At 45.6% G+C, this 19,842-nt stretch overlaps 2 protein-coding genes across 5 annotated transcripts in view; both read left to right on the top strand.

Moving 5' to 3' along the window:
• Positions 1 to 13: 13 nt before the first annotated feature.
• On the top strand, positions 14 to 5,865 carry LOC116424696 (pyrroline-5-carboxylate reductase 2). 3 transcript variants are annotated; one of them, XM_031971431.2, is made up of 8 exons: positions 14 to 196; positions 1,110 to 1,253; positions 3,061 to 3,198; positions 3,476 to 3,546; positions 4,465 to 4,635; positions 4,761 to 4,973; positions 5,083 to 5,248; positions 5,329 to 5,853. In XM_031971431.2, exons 2-8 carry the CDS (start codon positions 1,178 to 1,180, stop codon positions 5,448 to 5,450), a joined length of 957 nt encoding a protein of 318 aa, XP_031827291.2. In that variant the 5' UTR covers positions 14 to 196; positions 1,110 to 1,177; the 3' UTR covers positions 5,451 to 5,853. The 3 variants fall into 3 exon arrangements, with proteins under 3 accessions (XP_031827291.2, XP_031827292.2, XP_076224136.1); XM_031971432.2 differs by lacking the exons at positions 14 to 196; positions 1,110 to 1,253 and adding an exon at positions 2,312 to 2,694 and having other exon boundaries at positions 5,329 to 5,861; XM_076368021.1 differs by lacking the exons at positions 14 to 196; positions 1,110 to 1,253; positions 3,061 to 3,198; positions 3,476 to 3,546 and adding an exon at positions 4,176 to 4,292 and having other exon boundaries at positions 5,329 to 5,865.
• Positions 5,866 to 7,081: 1,216 nt separating this feature from the next.
• The window catches only part of eIF5B (eukaryotic translation initiation factor 5B), a 35,602-nt gene continuing 22,841 nt past the window's right edge, over positions 7,082 to 19,842 (top strand). For both annotated transcript variants that reach the window (XM_076368019.1, XM_076368020.1), the window contains exons 1-11: positions 7,082 to 7,342; positions 8,158 to 8,492; positions 8,575 to 8,851; positions 8,967 to 9,299; positions 9,424 to 9,624; positions 9,707 to 10,155; positions 10,232 to 10,449; positions 10,525 to 10,727; positions 10,802 to 11,067; positions 11,196 to 11,277; positions 11,406 to 11,587. In XM_076368019.1, the coding sequence (XP_076224134.1) occupies positions 7,309 to 7,342; positions 8,158 to 8,492; positions 8,575 to 8,851; positions 8,967 to 9,299; positions 9,424 to 9,624; positions 9,707 to 10,155; positions 10,232 to 10,449; positions 10,525 to 10,727; positions 10,802 to 11,067; positions 11,196 to 11,277; positions 11,406 to 11,587 (2,580 nt within the window). In that variant the 5' untranslated portion in view covers positions 7,082 to 7,308. The remainder of the gene's footprint in view (positions 7,343 to 8,157; positions 8,493 to 8,574; positions 8,852 to 8,966; positions 9,300 to 9,423; positions 9,625 to 9,706; positions 10,156 to 10,231; positions 10,450 to 10,524; positions 10,728 to 10,801; positions 11,068 to 11,195; positions 11,278 to 11,405; positions 11,588 to 19,842) is intronic.

Genomic DNA, 19,842 nt, shown 5'->3' with positions numbered 1-19,842 from the left:
CAGTCGCATTTCAACTGGAGACAGCGCGCGGCGTCGGTATATAAAGCGTTGCCCGAAAAAACGTTGTCTACTAAACGGTGTACACAATCCGGAGCGAAACAATTGCTGTGGCGTGGCGTCGCGCTATATCACTGTTGCATCAGAAACCGCCGAGCACGAACACGAATTTTCTTTGGTGCTGCAGTATGTAAATTAGGTGAGTGTTCACGCGTCATTCGCCGCTATTCGATTACGAGCTTTTATGTGAATTAACATTTTTACAGTTTTAATTGGCGAGCGATCGTGACTATAATTAAACCCACGCGTTCGTACGAGAGGCATTGTTTTGCGTTGCAATGGTATTCTAATTAAATGTCATCGTTAATTAACGGATAAATTTATCGGTGTCGATTTGTTGGGAAATACAGACGAATAACGTTGTCGACGCGAGAATGGAGAAACAGGGGAGATTATTTTAATGTTTATTGTTGTCTAACACGTGTTTTTACGTTGTACGATTTAGGCAGTGATTCTGATTAACGCGACAGTCTTTCGTAGTCTGCGATTAAAACGAGACAAATTATATAAGCGAAACGGTGGACGGGTACTATTCCCATTTGTTTATGACAGTCTGATAAATTGTATTTCTATCCGCCTATTTCCATAATTCTACCGCGCATCAATACCAAACATCACGCGATCATCCTCGCAACACGTGTTCATTAGAACGAACATTAAGATAAAGATCGACCTATAATCAAATTAAATTCATTGCGGTTAAATTAATGTGAAGTTAGATCAACACGATTAGATATGGGCTAACTGTTTTTTATATGTCTCTTTAGCAGAAGCCACTTTGCAAAATAGAACGAAATAAGAATATTAGTAAATGTTTTTTACATTTTTATTTTATCTTCGAATGTTTAGTGTCTCTAATGAAACGAGCATATTATTTCTATAGCTTCCTCTTTTCTAAAAGTAAAACGGCAAGCATTTAATTCAGATTGATTATCGCGTACCAATGAGATAAATGTTAAACGAATATCCTGCTCCTGTTTCTTAACAATTAGCCCACCACTTTCCTGCTCAAAGTTGAACGTTCTCCGATCGATTATATTCTTCTGTGACAGGTTTGTCGTTACGATCGTTAATCATCAACCGCATTCCGAGAAGCCGAAAGAAGAAAAACAAAAGTAAAATGACCACGGGGCTGAAGACAATGGAATTTCTGAAATTGAGCAGGCGTGTCCGGCGACGGCTGAACGCTCGGAACGGTGAGTAACCGCACCACAAATATTGCCACCATTCAATCCGGATCGCGATGTTATCAAACGACTCGTGATAACGAGCCGACACGTGATTCCGCTTAATCAACTTACAAGACCTTCCGCACGCGATCCCCTTTAGCTCGCACAATAGTCACGTTAGTTTGCGATCATCTTAAATAGAAACAAGCGGGAACGCAGCGCGAAGATCTACGATAAAATCGCAAGAGGACGCGCGATGCCTCGAAAATCACAGTTTCCCCAAGGAATCCGCCACGGAAACCATAAGATGCGAACGCAAAGGAAATTTCTCTCCTTCCCTTGTTTTCTGCCTTTCAGGATCAAAGGATTTGACTTCTAACGATCGGAACTTTTTATTTAACGCGCGGAAAGCTGCGATTCGCTGCTTATCCGAGCAAGTCGCGCATCGATTATAATTTCCGTTCTAATCCGTAACAGGACTACTTCTAGTTTAACAGTCGCAAAGGGTTAAACACTATCGTCCCGGTTTAATTAAAGATATCATCGTTTCTTAAAGAAAGTATGAAAAAATGAATAACGATACAGATAAGTTGTCCAGCCTCGGGGCCGAAATTTTTCTGACGTCAAACGAATCTCTCGATTGCGCGTCATTAGTTTAATTACTCGCAGAAGCGTACGTCGGTGTACGTGGATATCGTCTACTTCGTCGGAATAATTTTAACTACACACGCGCTTACTAAAGGATCACGACGCGATCACGCCGACGACCAGACGAAACGAAAATGGCGTGATCGATCGCGCCGATTCGTTCTGCCAACCGACTTTCTGCAATTTCAAGTTGCCCTAAGGATTCCCGTTAATGTACTACCAGTACCTCACGATCGAGTCGATTTGAATACGAATTATAAAATACGGTGCATTTATGCTGCGATAAATGCAGCTCGACGTCCTGCAGCCGCGCGAAATTCATTCGCGACCGTTTCTGCTCGCGATAAAACAGTTACGAATGAATTACTACCGTAGAAATGTCATCTTCGCTTAACGCTGACCGTAGCATTGGAATAATTGATCGCTGGTGACCGCGAGAAATCATAAATGCGGTTTATTGCGGGCAGTGTTTGTCGCGTGCTCGCACGCAATTCGCGGACGCGCGTACGCGGGCATCTTATCTCGCGCACGATTATATAAAATGAAAACAGTGGAAAGAAGGGAAAAATCAAACGAGAAAAAAACGAACGAAATAATCTGCCGGCGGGGAAGATGAGCCGTCGAACGAGGAGTCGAGTCGGCTAATTGTATGGGAACGTCGCGGCTGAACCGTCGGCTCCCCTTTGCACCGTGCAGATTAGAAATTCATTCGGCTCAGATTAGAAACACTTAGTCTTCGGCTTCGTTGTTTCCCAGTCCGCCGCGTTTCTCGTCGATTAGTTCCTGCTGTGCGGCGAAACCTCGTTCGTTACACGATTCCGTGAGTAGAAATGTTCGGCGGAATCGGGTGCAAAACGGTTTTCACGGATGTTTATGTGCATACGCAGCCCTGACGTGGGTTCTAATAAAAATAAAATAGAAATCGGACATTCGCGGTCTAACGATTCCAACAAGGGTTGATTCGAGGAGTCGACCGATTCGCTCGTGGCTAAGTTCTTTCGTGTTAGCAGTGAAGATCGTTCGAATGCTAACAAAATATGTGTTATCGGGTCGTATTGTTTTTCCACGATTAGATGGATCGGATAGATACCTAGACGAATATGATACGAAACTGCGTTTACCTCGATGACTTTTCTTGGTCCTTTTATTTTTTGTTCTTTGCTGAAATTGGTTTTCTTTCGCATAGTGAGCGACCAGCTTCTTGCGGACGGCGAGGAGAAAAGGAAAAGGGTATCTCTGAACGTGAACACGAACATGCTGAAGATCGGGTTTCTCGGAGGAGGCAAGATGGCGCAGGCGCTTGCCAAGGGCTTCATTCGCGCTGGTAAAAATAATGACAGTAATTATGCCCGTTAGGTTCGTAGGTGTAGATTGCCAGTTGTCCCTCGGGAGTATCGTGGCTCTAGTTACGTGTCCGTGTCGTTTCAATCGAAATGGCCGCCTCTGCAACGCGCCCCGGCCTTCCTGGCCCAATTATAGCTTTATCGTTCAGCTTCGACTCGGTTGCAACACTTGACTTCCCACTGAACCGGTGTAAATCTTAAAAACTCCCCCGTCGAAGCGGTCTTCCGACGTTTTAACGCGAACACGGGTTTTCGCAGGATTGAGCAGGGGCGATATGATGCTGGCCAGCTGCCTACCAAACGACGTGAGCAGCATAGACGCGTTCAAGGTGAGTCGGTTTTGCATCCGTGAAAAGAATGAAAATTTCCCTCCCCCTCTTCGTTTTATTGTCCGGGATTAATTTGTCAGCGTTGCATTCCTCAGACACGCAAGACAAACACGATAAAAGATAATCATCGGATCGCCGGGCGTTATCGGGACGCCACGGTTTGCCACGAAAAAACATCAAAACAACAAATATTTTTTTGTTTGCCCAGCTAAACAGATGTACAGTTGCTCGATTGTTTGCTGACAGCGCGATCGATCACAATAACTTGATTCCGAATCAACCGTTGATTCAGATAGAATCGACGGTCTTTCGAGACGATTGATCAACGATGCATATTAATAATCATCGGCTCATCGGGAATAGTCTCGATCTGTGATTTTCGCGATACCGTATCTCGCCCCGAAATTCATTTATTATTCGCTTATTAACACAGAAATGATTTCCCGATAAAAGGTGTGGACGAGGCGTCGCGGCTCGTTCGGTTAGATCTTGAGTCATCCGATTAACTGCCGACCGATCCGTTGATTACGGTTCCTCGATGATTATCGGGAGGCTAGGAAATTTTCCAATACAGTATTTTTCCCTTATCTTCGTCCAACGATAAGTCTATGAAGCGCGTTGCATGTTTGGATTTTATTTTATCTGGAACCTTTACGGTTTACCGATGCAACGACGCACCTCGCTGTATGCACACCGACGAGAATAGAGTACATATTTGAATGCGGGGAAACAACAGTCTTATTAGGGTACATCTTCTCTGATCTCACAGATAATTCGGTTAATTCTAGCGTCATGTATACAAAACGTTTATTACCGTGTCACCGAACATCGGCCATTCTGTTTGCCACCTGATCATTCTTTTCAATGGAACACGTCGCTCTTTTGGATCGTCCTTGAATAATTCTCTTGCGATTCTAGGGAATGGGATCGGAAACTGTGTACTCGAGTGGACCAGTGATCGATCACGGCGATGTCCTAATTCTATCGGTGAAACCGCAAGTGGTGCCGATGATTCTTCCGGACTTGAAGAATTACAACAAACTTCTGCTATCAATCGCCATGGGCGTTCCGATATCGGTATTGGAGAAGGTATACTGAACGATGCTTGTGTTAACGATTCTTAGAAATCTTGATTCTCAGTAATGTGTAAATTCTCAGTAATGAAATCTCTAATTCAGTAATGTTGTATCTAAATATTCAATACTAAATCGCAGGCTTTACCCGGAGGAACTCCAGTGATAAGGGTGATGCCCAATACACCAGCTCTTGTTGGCTGCGGGGCGACAGTGTACGCGCGTGGGAAACACGCTGGCGATAAGGAAGCTGAAATAGCGGAAAAATTGTTTTCTTCTGTAGGGGTCTGCGAGGAAGTCACCGAGAACCTAATTGACCCGGTCACCGCTTTAGCTGGCTCTGGTCCCGCTTATGTAAGCACAATAGAAGATGTATAATAATTAATTGGTTTATCTAGGAAGCTGATAACTCGCTGCTTTATTTTGTTGTGTATAGAGTATTTATGTCGACTGTTTTGTTTAGGTGTATATGATGATAGAGGCGTTGGCTGATGGTGGTGTTAAAATGGGTCTCATGAGGCCAATTGCCTATAAGCTAGCTGCCCAGACTGTTCTTGGCGCTGGTACCATGGTTAGAGACACCAACACTCATCCGGGACAACTTAAGGATGATGTGGCTTCTCCAGCAGGTTGGGAAAATAATATTTTACGTACTTATTAGTTTGTAATTCGGTACGGTATTTTTTAATGTGAAATTACTTTCAATTAGGGTCCACTATAACGGCAATACATTACCTAGAACAACACGGTTTAAGGTCGGCCGTAATTGGTGCGGTGGAAGCCGCAACGAAGCGGTGCAGAGAAGTCAGCTCGCTTTCAGATAAGAACTAGAATCGACTAATGGAATGATAGAATAGAAAATTGGCAACAGACAAGTTAATAACAAGCGGAAGTTGAACAGTAGTATTCATAGTTCCATGTAGGAGATAAAGACCTATATAGTGATAAAGTGCGATCTATTTTTAAGAGATCTTTTGTATATTTTGTAAATATATTTCAAGTTGTCGTTTATTATTCGTTCGATGCGTCGCAATTCAATTTGTAGATCTGTTATTTTCTGACAATAACATATTTTTATAACGAATGTTTACAGTATATGAAAATGTTATGTGTAAATATTTTTTATATTTTGTAATAACATTTGTATGCTTCTATGTGTATGCATATTTAAGTGGAGTAATACTGTGCCAATAGTTTATTTACTGTGCATTTTGCAATAATAAGTCTAAACGAATTATGTAAAATATGATATGAAAATATAATCTTATATAAAATAATATATCAGTGTACTTATTTCTTCCTAGATAACCACTGAAAACTCCTCTAAAGTGAATGTAAATTTGACTGGATTTAAACTTATTACCATGCGATAACATTTATTACTGTTATTATTCGTCAACATTAGTTATCAATGTACTATTTCATCACTGCATATTTGTTGATGCATCAATGAAAGTACCCATTAGAGCCATAATAAAATTAAACATCTGAGTAATATAAATATCTGAAGCATTGTTATATAAAGCTGAGACATCACTTATATCTGATGTTACTATCCTGATATTTATAGTAGGAAAGTTCAGATGATAAAGCTTGTCCTTGATTTTCATGTACACATCGTTCATCGAACCAAGATCCTGTTTCTTTTCTTATCATCTGCCTATTCTGATTAAATGAATTTATGACTGACAAACATTGCTTCATTATGTTATCTGTACTGCGAAATTATTTCTTGTTTACAAATATCTGAAAATTTTGTTTAATATACATGCATTATTACACACTGTTCTCTTTTCCTTATCGTTTTTTTTTAGATCATTATCAGTCCTTTCTGCTTAGTGAATACAATAACTGTTCCGGTATCTAGATTCTTATTATATATGATACCTATTATGTAGACATTTCTCTAAGAAAAATAATCATTCTATTTAAATTTTCCTGCTTTATATACAAAAAATGGCAGCAAAATATGCAACGTATATTCACCAATGAAGTGCATCTTACTGTTACAAAACATAAAATGGTTATGTATCAAATCTCTTGGATCATGGACCGAAATACTATAAATTAATAAGACAAATAATGTTAATTTATATAATATGTAAATAACATAAAGTCGTCGAACTGGATTCTAGGGTTTTTCCCCTCAGAATTGGTCGATGGGAGTTACCCTCTTCATCCAACTTCACCTGTGTGCATTGAACACTATATAGAGTTGCTCACACAGTAAACAACTAAGTGCCAAGTACCTACTTTGCTTCTAGAATAGTCGTAGTTGGGGAATTCTGATCGAGAGTTACTAGTTTGAGGGGAGACAGTTCGAAATCCCTGCTCTAGAGGGATGCTGTAAAAAACACCAGTTTATCTAGAGCCATATTTGTACCAGTTTCTTGCGTTAGATGTTAGGAGTCGCTGTTACCACTGTCTAGTAACAATAGCATTGTTGAGTGTGATTTCGTATGTCTTGAATAGTTAGAGTATGTGGTTCAATGGTGCACATAGTCGTGCAGACCGGGTCAAAGGGAGAAACAAGAATTTACAGATTTCATGTGACTTATTTGGAGCACATTCAAGCTTGCTTGCATTTAAAAGCGATAATTGTTTTGGAAAAAAGATTTCATTCGGACAACGGTAAAAATATTGCTGAAAAACTGAACGTACAAAAGAAAATTCTCGAAAGCGGATCAAGATGCAGGAAGCTCAACCGAAGAGAGGCAAGAAAGGTGAGGAGACTGTGGTACTTTTCGTTGACAAGATCGTGGCACAACAGGCCAGTAGTGTCATTTAATATTCACGTAATGTTTCTTTATTAATTTTAAGACACTTTTAATCTTTTCTTCTTAGCCGAGAAACGTCGTCTGCTTCAACATAACCTTAACTTAACCGCTACTCTGTTGCATACGGAGAGCCCAAAAACGTATTTTTAGTTTCTCTATCGTGTTCGCAGTCGGGCTAGTGAAAGTTCGAATTGTCCACCTTCTTATATAAGTTGAAATATCATTAAATCCGACATTGTATCTCGAAAATTCTTATACCACCACATTTTTTGAGCGCATATTTTATGAATTCCAAGGTGACGTTTACAGGACTTTCTTTTCTGTCAAACGCAAATATATTACTGATAACGTAATCGACGCGTCAAATGTCATATTGCATAAATATTTAGCAGTTGCACTACTGTCACACTGTCAAAACCAGTGGAAAGTGAAAGTTGTCCAGTTGTGAACCAGACAGTGAAAGTACTATGAGTGACAGGGTGTGATTTCATAACTTGTATAAAATTTAGCATTGCGTTAGAATTTAACTTCACTTGAATATTTAAATAAATTAAATATCAATTTTTTATTTTATATATGATTACAACATTGTTATTACATAATAGAATAAAATTTGTTTGATAGAACACTGATTTATGTTATTGCTTACCTACTTGTCTTATTCATAAGTGCATTTTAATTTTGTGATAATTATCTAAGGATTGCTAATGACATTCGTGTACAGATACCTTTAATTTATATAATTTTGTGATTACTATCAGCCAGAAGAAAGCGCAATGATAGTGATGAGGATATTGAAAAAGAGTTGGCCAAATTGGAATTGGAGTATTCTGGGCAACAGAAAGAAGTTCCAAGCGAACCAGTCGAACAGCAAAGCGACGATGATGATAAGGATAAGAAGAAAAAAGAGAAGAAAGGTAAGAAAAAGGAAAAGGCTGAAGTTATCGATACAAAAGTAGAGGTGAAGACTACAGAAGATTTGGAAGAGAATAATATGGACCACGAGGTTGAAGTTAGTACTGTAAAATCTGCTGCACAAAAGAAGAAAGAAAAGAAAGAGAGGGAGAAGCAAAAGAAATTAGCTGCAAAGAAAGCAGTATGTAATATACTTATTCCTTTTTTACATACTGAACAGATGGTCACAGTTTATTGTACTTAATCTGGAATGTACTTTACAGGAAATAGCTAAAAAAGAAGATGGAACAAAGAAAGAAGAAAACGATAATGAAAATGAAGCAGAACCTCCAGTTAACGAAATCAAGAAGGAAACTAAAAAAGAAACTAAAAAGCAAACAAAGAAGGAACCGAAGGAAGAGCCAGAGGTAAAAGTACCGGATGCTGCTGAAGCGGACGCTGCTGATGCTGCTGACGCGGACGCTGCTCCAGCCGAAGGCGAAGATGGGAAGAAGAAGAAAAAGAAAGGAGCAAAGGAGGAGATTAAAGATAAGGACAAAGGTATTGCTTAGCTCGGTATTGTTTCTCTGACACAGTAAATGTGGCATTAGTTATATTTCTTAGGGTATAACATTAATTTGTGTCCACATTTAGTATAATTAGATATGTGCAATAGGCAAAGGTCCTGGGAAGAAGACTATTGCTGCGATGCAAGAAGCACTAAAGAAATTAAAAGAGGTAGAAGAGAGATTAAAACGGGAAGAGGAAGAGAGGCAGAAACAGGAGGAGTTGCGGCAGCAACAACGCCAGGAGCAAATACGACTCGAACAGGAACGCAAAGAAAGGAAGAAACTTAAGGAGAAACAAAGGAAAGAGAGATTAAAAGCGGAAGGGAAACTTTTAACAACAAAACAGAAACAGGACAGAGCGAGAGCGCAGGCTATGATCAACGCGTTCAAAGCTCAAGGTTTGGACTTCCCGGATGTAGGAGAAAAGAAACCCAGACCAGGTAAGAACAAAAATAATTTTCCCACTTTCCTGCTAGACATGGCTCACACCTGAAACGAGCACAGTCTGCATAGTGTAAGATCTGGTAAAGTATGAAAAAGTAAAAAACAAGGTAATTAATTCAGGGACTCGTTTGAGACCGAATAAGTTGAAACAACAAGTGAGTATCGACGAGAAGGACGACGATAAAATGGACGATAGTATGGCAGATGGAGATAAAGTTGAGGTAGAGATCGTAGATCAGCAGATGAAAGAATCGGAAGAGAAAGCGGAGGATGTTAAAGATTCATGGGATGCTGAGAGTAGCGAAGCAGAACAAGAAGAAGGTATGACGTGTACACATACACTTATAATATGTTTTATAATGTTTTTCCTTTAAAAGTACAATGTATGTTAATACGTTCTTAGATAAGTCAGATGATTTACAAAAATCTCCGGACAAGGAGGAAGAGACGATCTTTCGAGATGACAAGACAAAGGAAGATGAGGATGCTGGAGAGAAAGATTCTTCGGAAAGTGAGTCGGAGAGTGAGAGTGCTACCGACTCGGATTCCGAAGAGAGCGAGGATGACAGTGGATTGGAAGACAAAGTATCGGATGCAATGAGAAAGAAGGAACGAGCTAAAGTACGCATACAACTTCGACGGATGGAAGCGGAAAAGAAGAAGTCGCTGGATAATCTCAGAGCAGCTGTAGTCTGCGTGTTGGGTCACGTAGATACAGGTAAAACGAAGATCCTCGACAAATTGAGAAGAACGAACGTGCAAGACGGCGAAGCAGGAGGTATCACACAACAAATCGGTGCAACGAACGTACCCATCGAAGCTATTCAGGAATCAACGAAACACGTTAAAGGAGTAAGCTATCGTTTCCATTCATTATTTTGATACTAAACTTGACGAGTCGAACATAAGGACAAATTCTCTTTTTTAGTTCGCTGACAAAGTATTCAAAATACCTGGACTCTTAATTATAGACACGCCTGGTCACGAATCCTTTAGTAATTTAAGAAACAGAGGGTCTTCTCTTTGTGATATAGCGATATTAGTAGTAGACATTATGCATGGATTAGAGCCACAGACTATTGAAAGTATTAATCTTCTGAAATCAAAGAAATGTCCCTTTATCGTTGCTTTAAATAAAATAGACAGGTAAGGTATTCAAAGTCTACGTGGAAATATTGAACTCGCGCTGGTAATAAAACAGCATTAATGTGATACCTATAGATTATACGATTGGCAAACTATGAACCGGAAAGATATTCAAGATATTGTAAAAAGTCAAGCGATCAATACGCAACGAGAGTTCGAGAAACGTTCGAAGGATGTGATCGTACAGTTTGCCGAGCAAGGCCTCAATGCTGCTTTGTTTTACGAAAATCCTGATTCCAGAAGTTACGTCTCCCTTGTTCCTACTAGCGCCATCACAGGTATATCAGTGCATTATCAGATATATAACGTGGAAAGTTTATAACGAAACACGAACAAAATTTGTTTGGTACAGGCGAGGGTATGGGCAATTTGTTATCGTTAATCGTGGACGCTTGCCAAGGTCCACTAGCCAAGAGACTTATGTACAGCGACGAACTTCAAGCTACTGTTTTGGAAGTAAAAGCGTTACCGGGTCTGGGTACCACGATAGATTGTATTCTAGTCAATGGAATGTTGAGGGAAGGTGAAACGATGATAGTCGCCGGCACTGATGGTCCTATAGTAACTCAGATACGTTCGCTTTTAATGCCACAACCGTTGAAGGAACTTAGAGTCAAAGTAAGGCATTTGAAACGGATTACAAAATAAGAGAACCAATTACACATTATATTTCCTCATTCGATGATATTCCTATTATTCTACATCTTCTCCGCTTCACGATGCAATACATTTATTTTGATTCATAGAGCGCTTACATCGAACATCGAGAAGTTCAAGCTGCACAAGGAGTGAAAATCGCTGCGAAAGACTTGGAGAAAGCAATCGCAGGTAAACACTACTCTCTGCTGTGTACTGTTCACTAGTGAACCATCGATACAGTGAACGTTAACTACAATACATACATTAACATCATAGCATAAAACACGTTTCTTCTATGAGATACGTTTCGTCGACAGGGTTGAATCTTCAAGTGGCTCAGAAGCCCGACGAAGTGGAAATCTTGAAGGAAGAGATCGCGAAAGAGTTAACCAGCGCTCTCGGCAATATTCGGCTCGCGGAACGCGGAGTGTACGTGCAGGCGTCAACTTTGGGGGCACTGGAAGCACTGTTAGACTTCTTGAAGACCAGCAAGATACCGGTAAGTTACATGTTTACTTAACACTTCGTAGTCTTGCTTAGCTAAGACTGCCTGAAAACTGCAGCATTATAAGTTCAAATATGTAGTACCAGATTTGGGGATTCCCTGGCAGTTGTGTTTGAATAGAGCCATTATGTCAGCATTGAATACTTCAACTCAGTGAAAATTGCTCAGAGAAAATCTCGGATTCCACGCTAGCGGAATCAACATGTGACTAAGTATGCGAGCCGGTACGTACACGCTGTACTAGGATGTTCGCACCGAGCAAGGTCCGGAAACTTCGTCGAGTAACTCGAACGCTTTCAGTTGCTATTCAAGAATGGAAAGCGATGCATCGGGACAGGTTCCCAAAAGTGTGTGGCCACGCGTTTAATAGGAGACGGAGCGTTCCAGCCGCCGTTGTTGCCGATTCCTTGATCGACCTTTCGCGCTTTATATTCAATGATGGAACACCACGAAGCAGCGAGAGCGAATAGTGCGGCCAGCAGAAAGATAGACGGAAAAGGAAGCAGAAAGAGGGAGAGAAAGAGAGAAAGAGGCTGGCTGCGAGAATGCGTAAAAGAGAAGATGACGAGCCTCGCTGGACAGAGACCGGCGAGGTGTGGAACGGAAGGGCAACAGAGAGAGAAGAGGCAGCAACGAACCACTTCCTTCTTAACAGTTTAGCAGGATACGACTCATTGGTCGCATACGGTGCTTGTAGTTGTGATCCATCGAGCTATCAGCCGTGTTGTGCATCCGTGGGCACGCCTTGTACGCTTCCACAGGGTGTCTTCTATGTCGCGAGACTTTTCACCCTGGCAAACGTACCCCTGGCTCTAAGGGGTTCGTCGAAACGCGGAAGGAAATGATTCTCGAGCGAAGATTACACGGTCCGACAGGAACCGTACCGTTTTTACTATTCATTGCAGTTAGCTTCATCGAGGATCGAGCAGCGATGACAACGATGCTCCTCTTGATGTAATTGTAATATTTAAACTGGAGGAGAGTTATAAATCCGAACGTACGCGTCGGTTCGAAGATCGAGAAAGCGAATGTTCTCGCAGCGATCCATAGCACGACATTCCATTTATAGCAATGGTAACAAATGCGCGTCTTGCATGGTCTTGCGCGACCATTCGCGTTGTTTACGCAAACGAGTATAGAGCGGTCGGATGTTCGCCGTTTCACGAGACGACGACGGCGTGTCATTGATGCCCGAGCCAAACAGGAAATCCGGAGGAAACGGTAAACAATGAAATTTTGAAAGAGCTCTGTCGAAAATAGTCCACGTTAAATTGTACGAGAGATAGCCTTGCGAATGAATGGTAGTTCCTCTACGATCTTTCGTCACTTGGCAAAGATTGGCGAAGCAAAGAGGATGGATAAGTGGGCTCCGCGCCGGCTGGGAGACGAGCGAGCGCCTCGACGAATAGACGCAGTGCTCGCTCGAAAAACGAACAGCTACCGAAACGAAGGGAACTGTTCCTCCGTAGCCCTTTCTCCCGGAATTTCAACGAGCAGCGACGAAAGAACGCAAGTGGATTCGCTTGAACGTTGCACCGACGGAAGCGTATCCGAGTAGCCCGAGACTAAGCGACTCGATTCTAAAAGTATACACGTGGTCCGCTGCAACGCAATACACAAGAAGAATGCAACAGGACGTTCGCGAAAAGAAACGAGTAAAGAGAAGTGAAAATAGAGCTGCGTCGTACGGTTTACTCGATTCTGTGCGACGTTCGCTGGGAATTTGGCCCAGAGCGCAACTTGCCTTTCGGACAATCATCGCGAGCAATCCTATCAGGGATGACGCAGCAGCCGCGGATCGCGCGGGATGCTTCCAGCGGAAGGGAAAAGAGAAAGAGGAAACTCTCGGAGAGAAATCCGAAAGGTGACGTGGCCGGCTGGAGAGTTCGCCGCGTCGTTGCTCGAGCATTATCATTCGTTCGACAGCGTTCGGTTTCTGTGTAGCTGTCGGCGGTGCATCAACCGTGGTCCGCTCGGCGAGCAGCGCGCGGCGAACAGAGAGGCGAGGGCCGCCGGAGCGAAAGGGGGGCGGCACGGAGGGAACGAGGGAAAGGAAGAGAGAAAGAAAGAAAAGAAAGAGGAAGAGACGAGAAAAAAGTCGGTACGTCGTTCGGTTCGAGGTAACGTCCGAAACGGCCTTAAGCCTGTCCTTCCTCGGATTATGAATGGGCTGCCCCCACCGTATCGTACGATCACGTGGCCCGTGACGTCACGTTTTATCGCTGGCATACGCGACACACGCACTCACGCACGCACGCACGCACGCACGCACGCACGCACGCAAGCAAGCAACGAAGCAAGCGAGCAAGCCAGCCGTAAGCTCGGTCCCTCCGTCACTCCGCCGGCAGCGCGGCTATGCCTTTTACATATGGCACGCAGGAGGGAGTACGCTGACTATCGAGCAGCGAGGCCGAGGGGCGAGGGGAGGCCACCGTCTCCTCCGCTTCTCTCTTTCCTCCTGCCTCCGCTCACCGATTCTCTCTTCCTCTCGGCTGCGAGTCCTCTATCTCTTTGCGCCTCCTATTCTTCAGAGTCGCGCTTCGGCTCTTCGGACTCCTTTTCTATCTCTTCAGCGTCCTCTTCGTGGACTCTGCAGCGGACCTTCTTCGTTCGGTTTCCCTTGAACCGATCGGGAGCTCCGTTTCTCCGACGATCGTCCCTTCGACTGTTCCTCGATGTTGAGGCTCGACCCTTATCGTCGGCTGCGAAGCTGCTTGCTGGATAGGCATCGGAGTAACTAAGTTTCCCGATCGGTTTCCTCTGCTCTCGCGGAGCCGATCGCTTCGAGCAGACGGCTCGCACGTTCGATCTATAAGCGGAACTTCGAAGCTATGCGACCGAGCAGTTGTCGCGAATGCCATCCCCAGGATATCCACGGTCGGATGAGACACGCTCGTGGCAACGAGAGGAACTCTCGGATTCCCCGGGCAGTCGCTTGCGCTCGCGGGCGACACAGAGGGAAAGAGGAATAGAGAGGACAGCCAGAGAGAGGAGCGCGCGGACGCGTGTGGGCTGGAAAAAGGAATACGTGACCAACGTACAGGAAACTGCCCACACTCGGAGCAAAAGCGGCGTGGGTGGACGGACGGATCGACGAACGGGCGGACGTATCCGATCCGACTCGATTCCGCGGCGTCTTGTCCGCGCGCGGCCTCCTCTCCGTGAAACTAGGTGTCCGTTTTACGGGGAAGTCGCGAGTCCCTCTCGAAAGCGTTTCCAGCGAGAGGACGCCGCGTCGAGAGCGACCTTTCGACAGAGCTGTCGAACTCGTCATCGTTTTCGAAGATGAAGACGAAAGACAGATCGACGAGAGTTAGATGGAAGTTAGATGCAACATGGAAGAACTACGATGGTTTGATTCTGAAACGGACGACTAGCTTAAGGCGAGTCGCGCGCGTCGAGCTGCGGCACGCGGATGAGCGACGAGCGGCGTGCACCGGCTGCAGGAATGTTCCCTCGATTCGAGCCTCGAACATCGGCTTCTCTCTTTCTGTTTTCGGCGGAGCGTGGGCGGCGGAGGTCGACCAGCTATCGATACGCCACCGGTCCCGTTCGATCGGGCCAGCACGCGTCGGCCCGTGGCCTCGTTCCGACGGACTTATTGCTCGCGATTCCTTTTCGGATGGTCCCCTTTCCTCCGTTTACGGCGACGTCGCACCGGCTACTCGAAATCCACCGTGCGACGCGTACGAGAATGTCGGCAGTTCGTTCCGCGATCGCGGATCGTTCCGGGAACGGAGGCAAGGAACGTTCGAGAGTACACTTGTCGCATCTAGGATGATTCCGAGAGGACTACAGTCGCTTTCCAAACAAACTTTAATCACTTTCCTATACGAGAATCGGCAAGAATTGAAATTAGCCTTGAGAAGGTCTGAATTATAATTGTAATTGCGATGGTACCAATCGACGAGCTTACAGACGAAGCTTCTCGACTCGATCCGATCGACTATAGATCGCTAGGAGGGATGCGATAAGCTCGAATCGGCCAGGAAGCGCAAAGTCGCTTTCCTAGATCGAACGGCGTACCACAGGCAAGACGAGAAACGCGAGTTTTCCTTGGAGCACGGCTCCGTTCGATTTCGAACGGTCTAATTGGCGCGTTGATTCCGCGGGGCCGGTATCTGCTCGAAGGGGAGCGCTTAGTATTTACGAAGCGAGCTGCTTCGCTTCGGCTCCGAAGCGCATACGTACGCATATCCGCTTGATTATGATGGCGTTGGCGAATTGAAGATTCCTGCCGAGCGTCTTCCTGTCCTCGTCCTGTTTAGGCGAGCAACATCGGAATAAATAGTTTAACCGGGACACGCGCTATTCTTCTCGGAACGAGCCGCGAGCCACGCGTATCGATTAGCAATTAACCAACCGTGATTTCGTAGTACGGCCACGTACAAATTAACGTTTCGGACTTGTTCGGCTGGACGGAACGTTCCGGCGAGGCTCGGCGGATCGCGATTCCGGACTCGCTTTGGGATCCGCGACGCGCGCGATCATCTCCGAGGATCGGGAAGATCTCCGAAACGAGCCACGTTGATTGGACTCTGTCGCTTCGCTCGATAACCTAAGGATTCAGACTTCTCGCTTGATCAGTCGGAACACGTAGTCCGAAGTCGTTTAGAATCTCAAAGCCGCGGACGATTAGCGTCTCCAGTAAAAATGCGAGTTGCGAATTCGAGCCGATTCCAGGAGCGCGTCGAACATCTGTTCGATCGGCAGATCAAGGCTCGACGGACGATCTTCCGCGACTGTTCGCGATCGTTCTGTTTAACGCGTTGAACGTGGTAGACGCTACGCGCCGACGATCGTTCGCGGTGACGATTGATCATCTCGATATTAGTTTTCGCTTCTACTTCGATCGAAACCGTGTCGAAATGCATTTCTATGATCGTTCGACGCGTTCTCGTTCTCGTTCGACGGGGCGATTCGCGAGCCAGACGGAGCACGATTCGTTCGTCCGACTTCGCAGTCCCCGTGGCGTCGGAGCGGGTTCTCTCGCGGTGAAAACGCGCGTGTAGGATCGTCGGATGCCGGCACACGGCCGACAGAGCGTGCACTCGCGTGTCCGCGCTCCGCATATCCGCTCCCATGTCCCGGTATAGCTGCTTATATACCGCGGTTAAAAACAATGCGAGGAAACGAGCCATCTTTTCCTGCTGCAGAAGAGGAGCGAGCTGCACCTCCGCCCGTCCGTCCGTCCGTCCGTCCGTCCGTCCATCCGTCCGTCTGTACGTTCGTTCGTTCGTCCGTCCGGCCGTCACGAGGCACCGTGCAACGGAACCGAACCACGTCGTCTAACCCAGACTCCGCAATTGACTAATAACCGCTCCGATTACGCGTTAATCGAGATCGAAACGCGACCGTTAATTCGATCGCGAGTCGCTTCCCTTAATCGGCGTGTTCCGCGATTCTTCTCCTAACACTTACGGGTGTTCGTTCGAAAGTTTATCCTATCGTCTATAGAAAAATTGCGGTTCGTTTGGGTCTCGGAAATCACCGGTTCGAAGGTGAACGGTTCAGCGAACGATCTTCATGAAATTCGATGTGCGTCGAACTGACGCGTTCCGTTTCCAGCGTTAACGAACCAGGGAGAAGAAAGATTTCATGTTATACACGTAGAAATATCGATGCGTTTCACTTCCGTCTCCTTTCCTTTTGAGGAATTCTTGCAATCGTTGCAATTGTTGCGTCCGGACGAAAATCTTCTCGCCTTCCCGACGATATATCGACAAACGGTGCCGTTTTTCGCCAGCATCTACACGAGAGAAGGGTCGAAGGTTCTCGAGTAGGTTGTCGCTATCGTAGCCACGCGAGCTATCGACGTTATTAAACGTTCCGATGAACGTTTCGTTAATCGCGCGCGTTGATTCCCGTGGAAAATGCAGGCCAACAAAATCGGGACGCTCGAATCCCCTGCGATCCCGTCGCGTACCGTCCCGTCGATGATTTTCGCGATAATGTCCGTTTAGCGGCGTGATTATTCATCTATCTGTATACGCTTGCATTATATACAGGGTGGTCTACGAATCGTTCTACGAAATGTTCCGCGGTTTACGAGGAGAGGCTGAAGAGGATCCGTGCCCCGCCGGCCGGTTTTTAATGCCGGAAGCGGCCCTCTCTCTCCCACGGGCCCCTCCGTTTCTCTCTTCCTCCCGACTTCCTCTCCCGTTTGTGCCAGCATTTCTTTCGCTGGCAACATCTGTCGTTCGTCTTTTCTCCGTGGAATCTCCGTCTCTTTCCCTCCGCTTTCTCTGCCGCGTTTCCCCGCTTCGCGCCCGGCCCAGCCCTTTTATCCGCCCGCTTTTTGTTCTTTTCTATTTTCCTCCGTCCCCCCCGCTCTTTCTCGCGCGTACACACACGCGCGACCGTGTGCGAGCACCGTTCGATGTGTAGCATCTGTTCCGGCCGAGCTATAACCTATCGCCGAATCCTCGCGAATCTCTCTGCGCTCGGCGCACCTTTTTCGAAACAACTTTCTTTCGTAGAACATGGCTAAACTGCGGCTCTCGAATTATCCACTGCGATTGCGTTAGATTAGACTGTAACCTGCACAGCTATCGATAACGGAGAAAGAATTCCGCTATAGTTTCGGTACTCAAAAAGATGAGTAGCCGAAAGGTTAATCGGTTCGAGTATAATCGACCGTTTGTTCTCACTTTCTCGGCTACGCTCGTCTATTGCGCGGCGGTGTCGCGATTTGTAAACAACCGAAGAATATCCGGTCGAACGGAGAGCGCATCGCGAGCCTCGGACAGCGTGTATCGGGTCCAACCGTGTTTTTTCGGCGCGCAGCACGCGCGTCGAGGTTCGATCCGCGCGCCGCGTGGTCTATTGTTCGTTCGGCTCGGTCAGCGTTCTCTCATTCACGTTGGCCGGCCACCTCCCACGCTACACCCTTTTTCCGTTCTCTCTTTTTCATTGATCCGGCCGAGCGACCGGCCGGACCGGCGCTGCCGCGTCCTCTTACCTTTTTCCAGCGAATGGTATCACGCCGCCGGTTCGCCGCCGGTTCGCCGTTCATCAATGAAACATGACTAGCTATCCCCGGTGTGTTTCGGTGAGTAGGCTCGTTTATCGAGCGCCGGTGCCTTCTAATTGGCTCGCGTTTTTCTTTCCTTTTTCCCTCCGCCGTTCATCGCCGCCGCGCCGGTTCTCTTCATTCATTCGTTACGTAAAGGTCACGGGAGTTTCACCGAGTTTGCCTCCGCCGGACCGTCACGCTTAAGGCTCGCTCACAACGGCACGGTCGTTCGTTTCACTCCTCTCCGCCGGAGTTCGCTCGCGAGTCGCGATTACGAATCGTTGATTACGATCGTTGATCGTTGGCAAGGATGGACATCGAGACGATCGTCGAATTGTGGGTTGTAACGCGTGAAGCTTCTGATTTTTAGGAGTAGCTTGAACCGAACAGGAATTCTTTGGTATTCGATACTCGAGGGTCTGTTCTCGAAGTTAGATATGAAATACGTTCAAAAATGTTCATGTTTTCCTTTGAAACGAAGCTTAAAGCGTCAACCGAAATCGGATGTTTCTATGTGAATGATGATCGAAACGACAAAGACAAAAGGAATCATGCTGGAACTTTATTGTTAACAGTTTAGCGATCGATAGAGAAACGACGTTTAATTTCCGTTCGGTGGAATATAACGATAGCCTGGCACGGTATTACGAGGCAAGGGGTTAAAGACGAAAGAACCGTACGATCGTCTTAATAAGTCCCGTCGAGGAAGAGAAAAAAAAAGGTGAAACACGTGTCACCCGGTACGTTGGGGCATTAACGTGGACGGGAACATGTTGGAGGATGCGTTACGGTGGTCCACGTAAAAAACCACGGACCGCTCGTATCTCCTCCTAATATCGGAATGCGACGGGGCAACCGGAAGTCTTAAAAACCAGCCTTATCTCCGAAAATTCCCGGCGACGATTCTTCGGTTCTGTCCCGACTCCCTGTTCCCTTCGCGTCGATATTGCGAACTACGATTCCGAGTTCGTTTTCCTATAAATCGACGTCTGGCATCGTGAGTTACTCGAAACGCATCCATGGTCTAGTCATCTACTTTGTAGATTTGTAGATCCACCTACAAAGTAGATGACAAACGAGATGCAATTTGAATTTCGCGAGTTGTAGAGAGAAAACGTCGTTCGAATTCGGCGAATCGTTCGAACGTTCTTTCTTCGAACGAACGATCAACACGACGATCATCGGCGACAGTCGATCGAAACCGAGGTCCCGAACGATTCAAACGACCCGCCCG

Source organism: Nomia melanderi, chromosome 5, assembly GCF_051020985.1.
Source record: "Nomia melanderi isolate GNS246 chromosome 5, iyNomMela1, whole genome shotgun sequence".
Classification (NCBI taxonomy): domain Eukaryota; kingdom Metazoa; phylum Arthropoda; class Insecta; order Hymenoptera; family Halictidae; genus Nomia; species Nomia melanderi.
This window is presented reverse-complemented; position numbering and strand designations above follow the sequence as displayed.

Excerpts from the sequence above, each read along its gene's own strand:
- LOC116424696 (XM_031971431.2), top strand. The coding sequence starts at position 1,178 with ATGACCACGGGGCTGAAGACAATGGAATTTCTGAAATTGAGCAGGCGT. Across the intron at positions 1,254-3,060 it reads ACGGCTGAACGCTCGGAACG|TGAGCGACCAGCTTCTTGCG; the intron begins GTGAGTAACCGC and ends TCTTTCGCATAG. Across the intron at positions 4,974-5,082 it reads CTGGCTCTGGTCCCGCTTAT|GTGTATATGATGATAGAGGC; the intron begins GTAAGCACAATA and ends TGTTTTGTTTAG.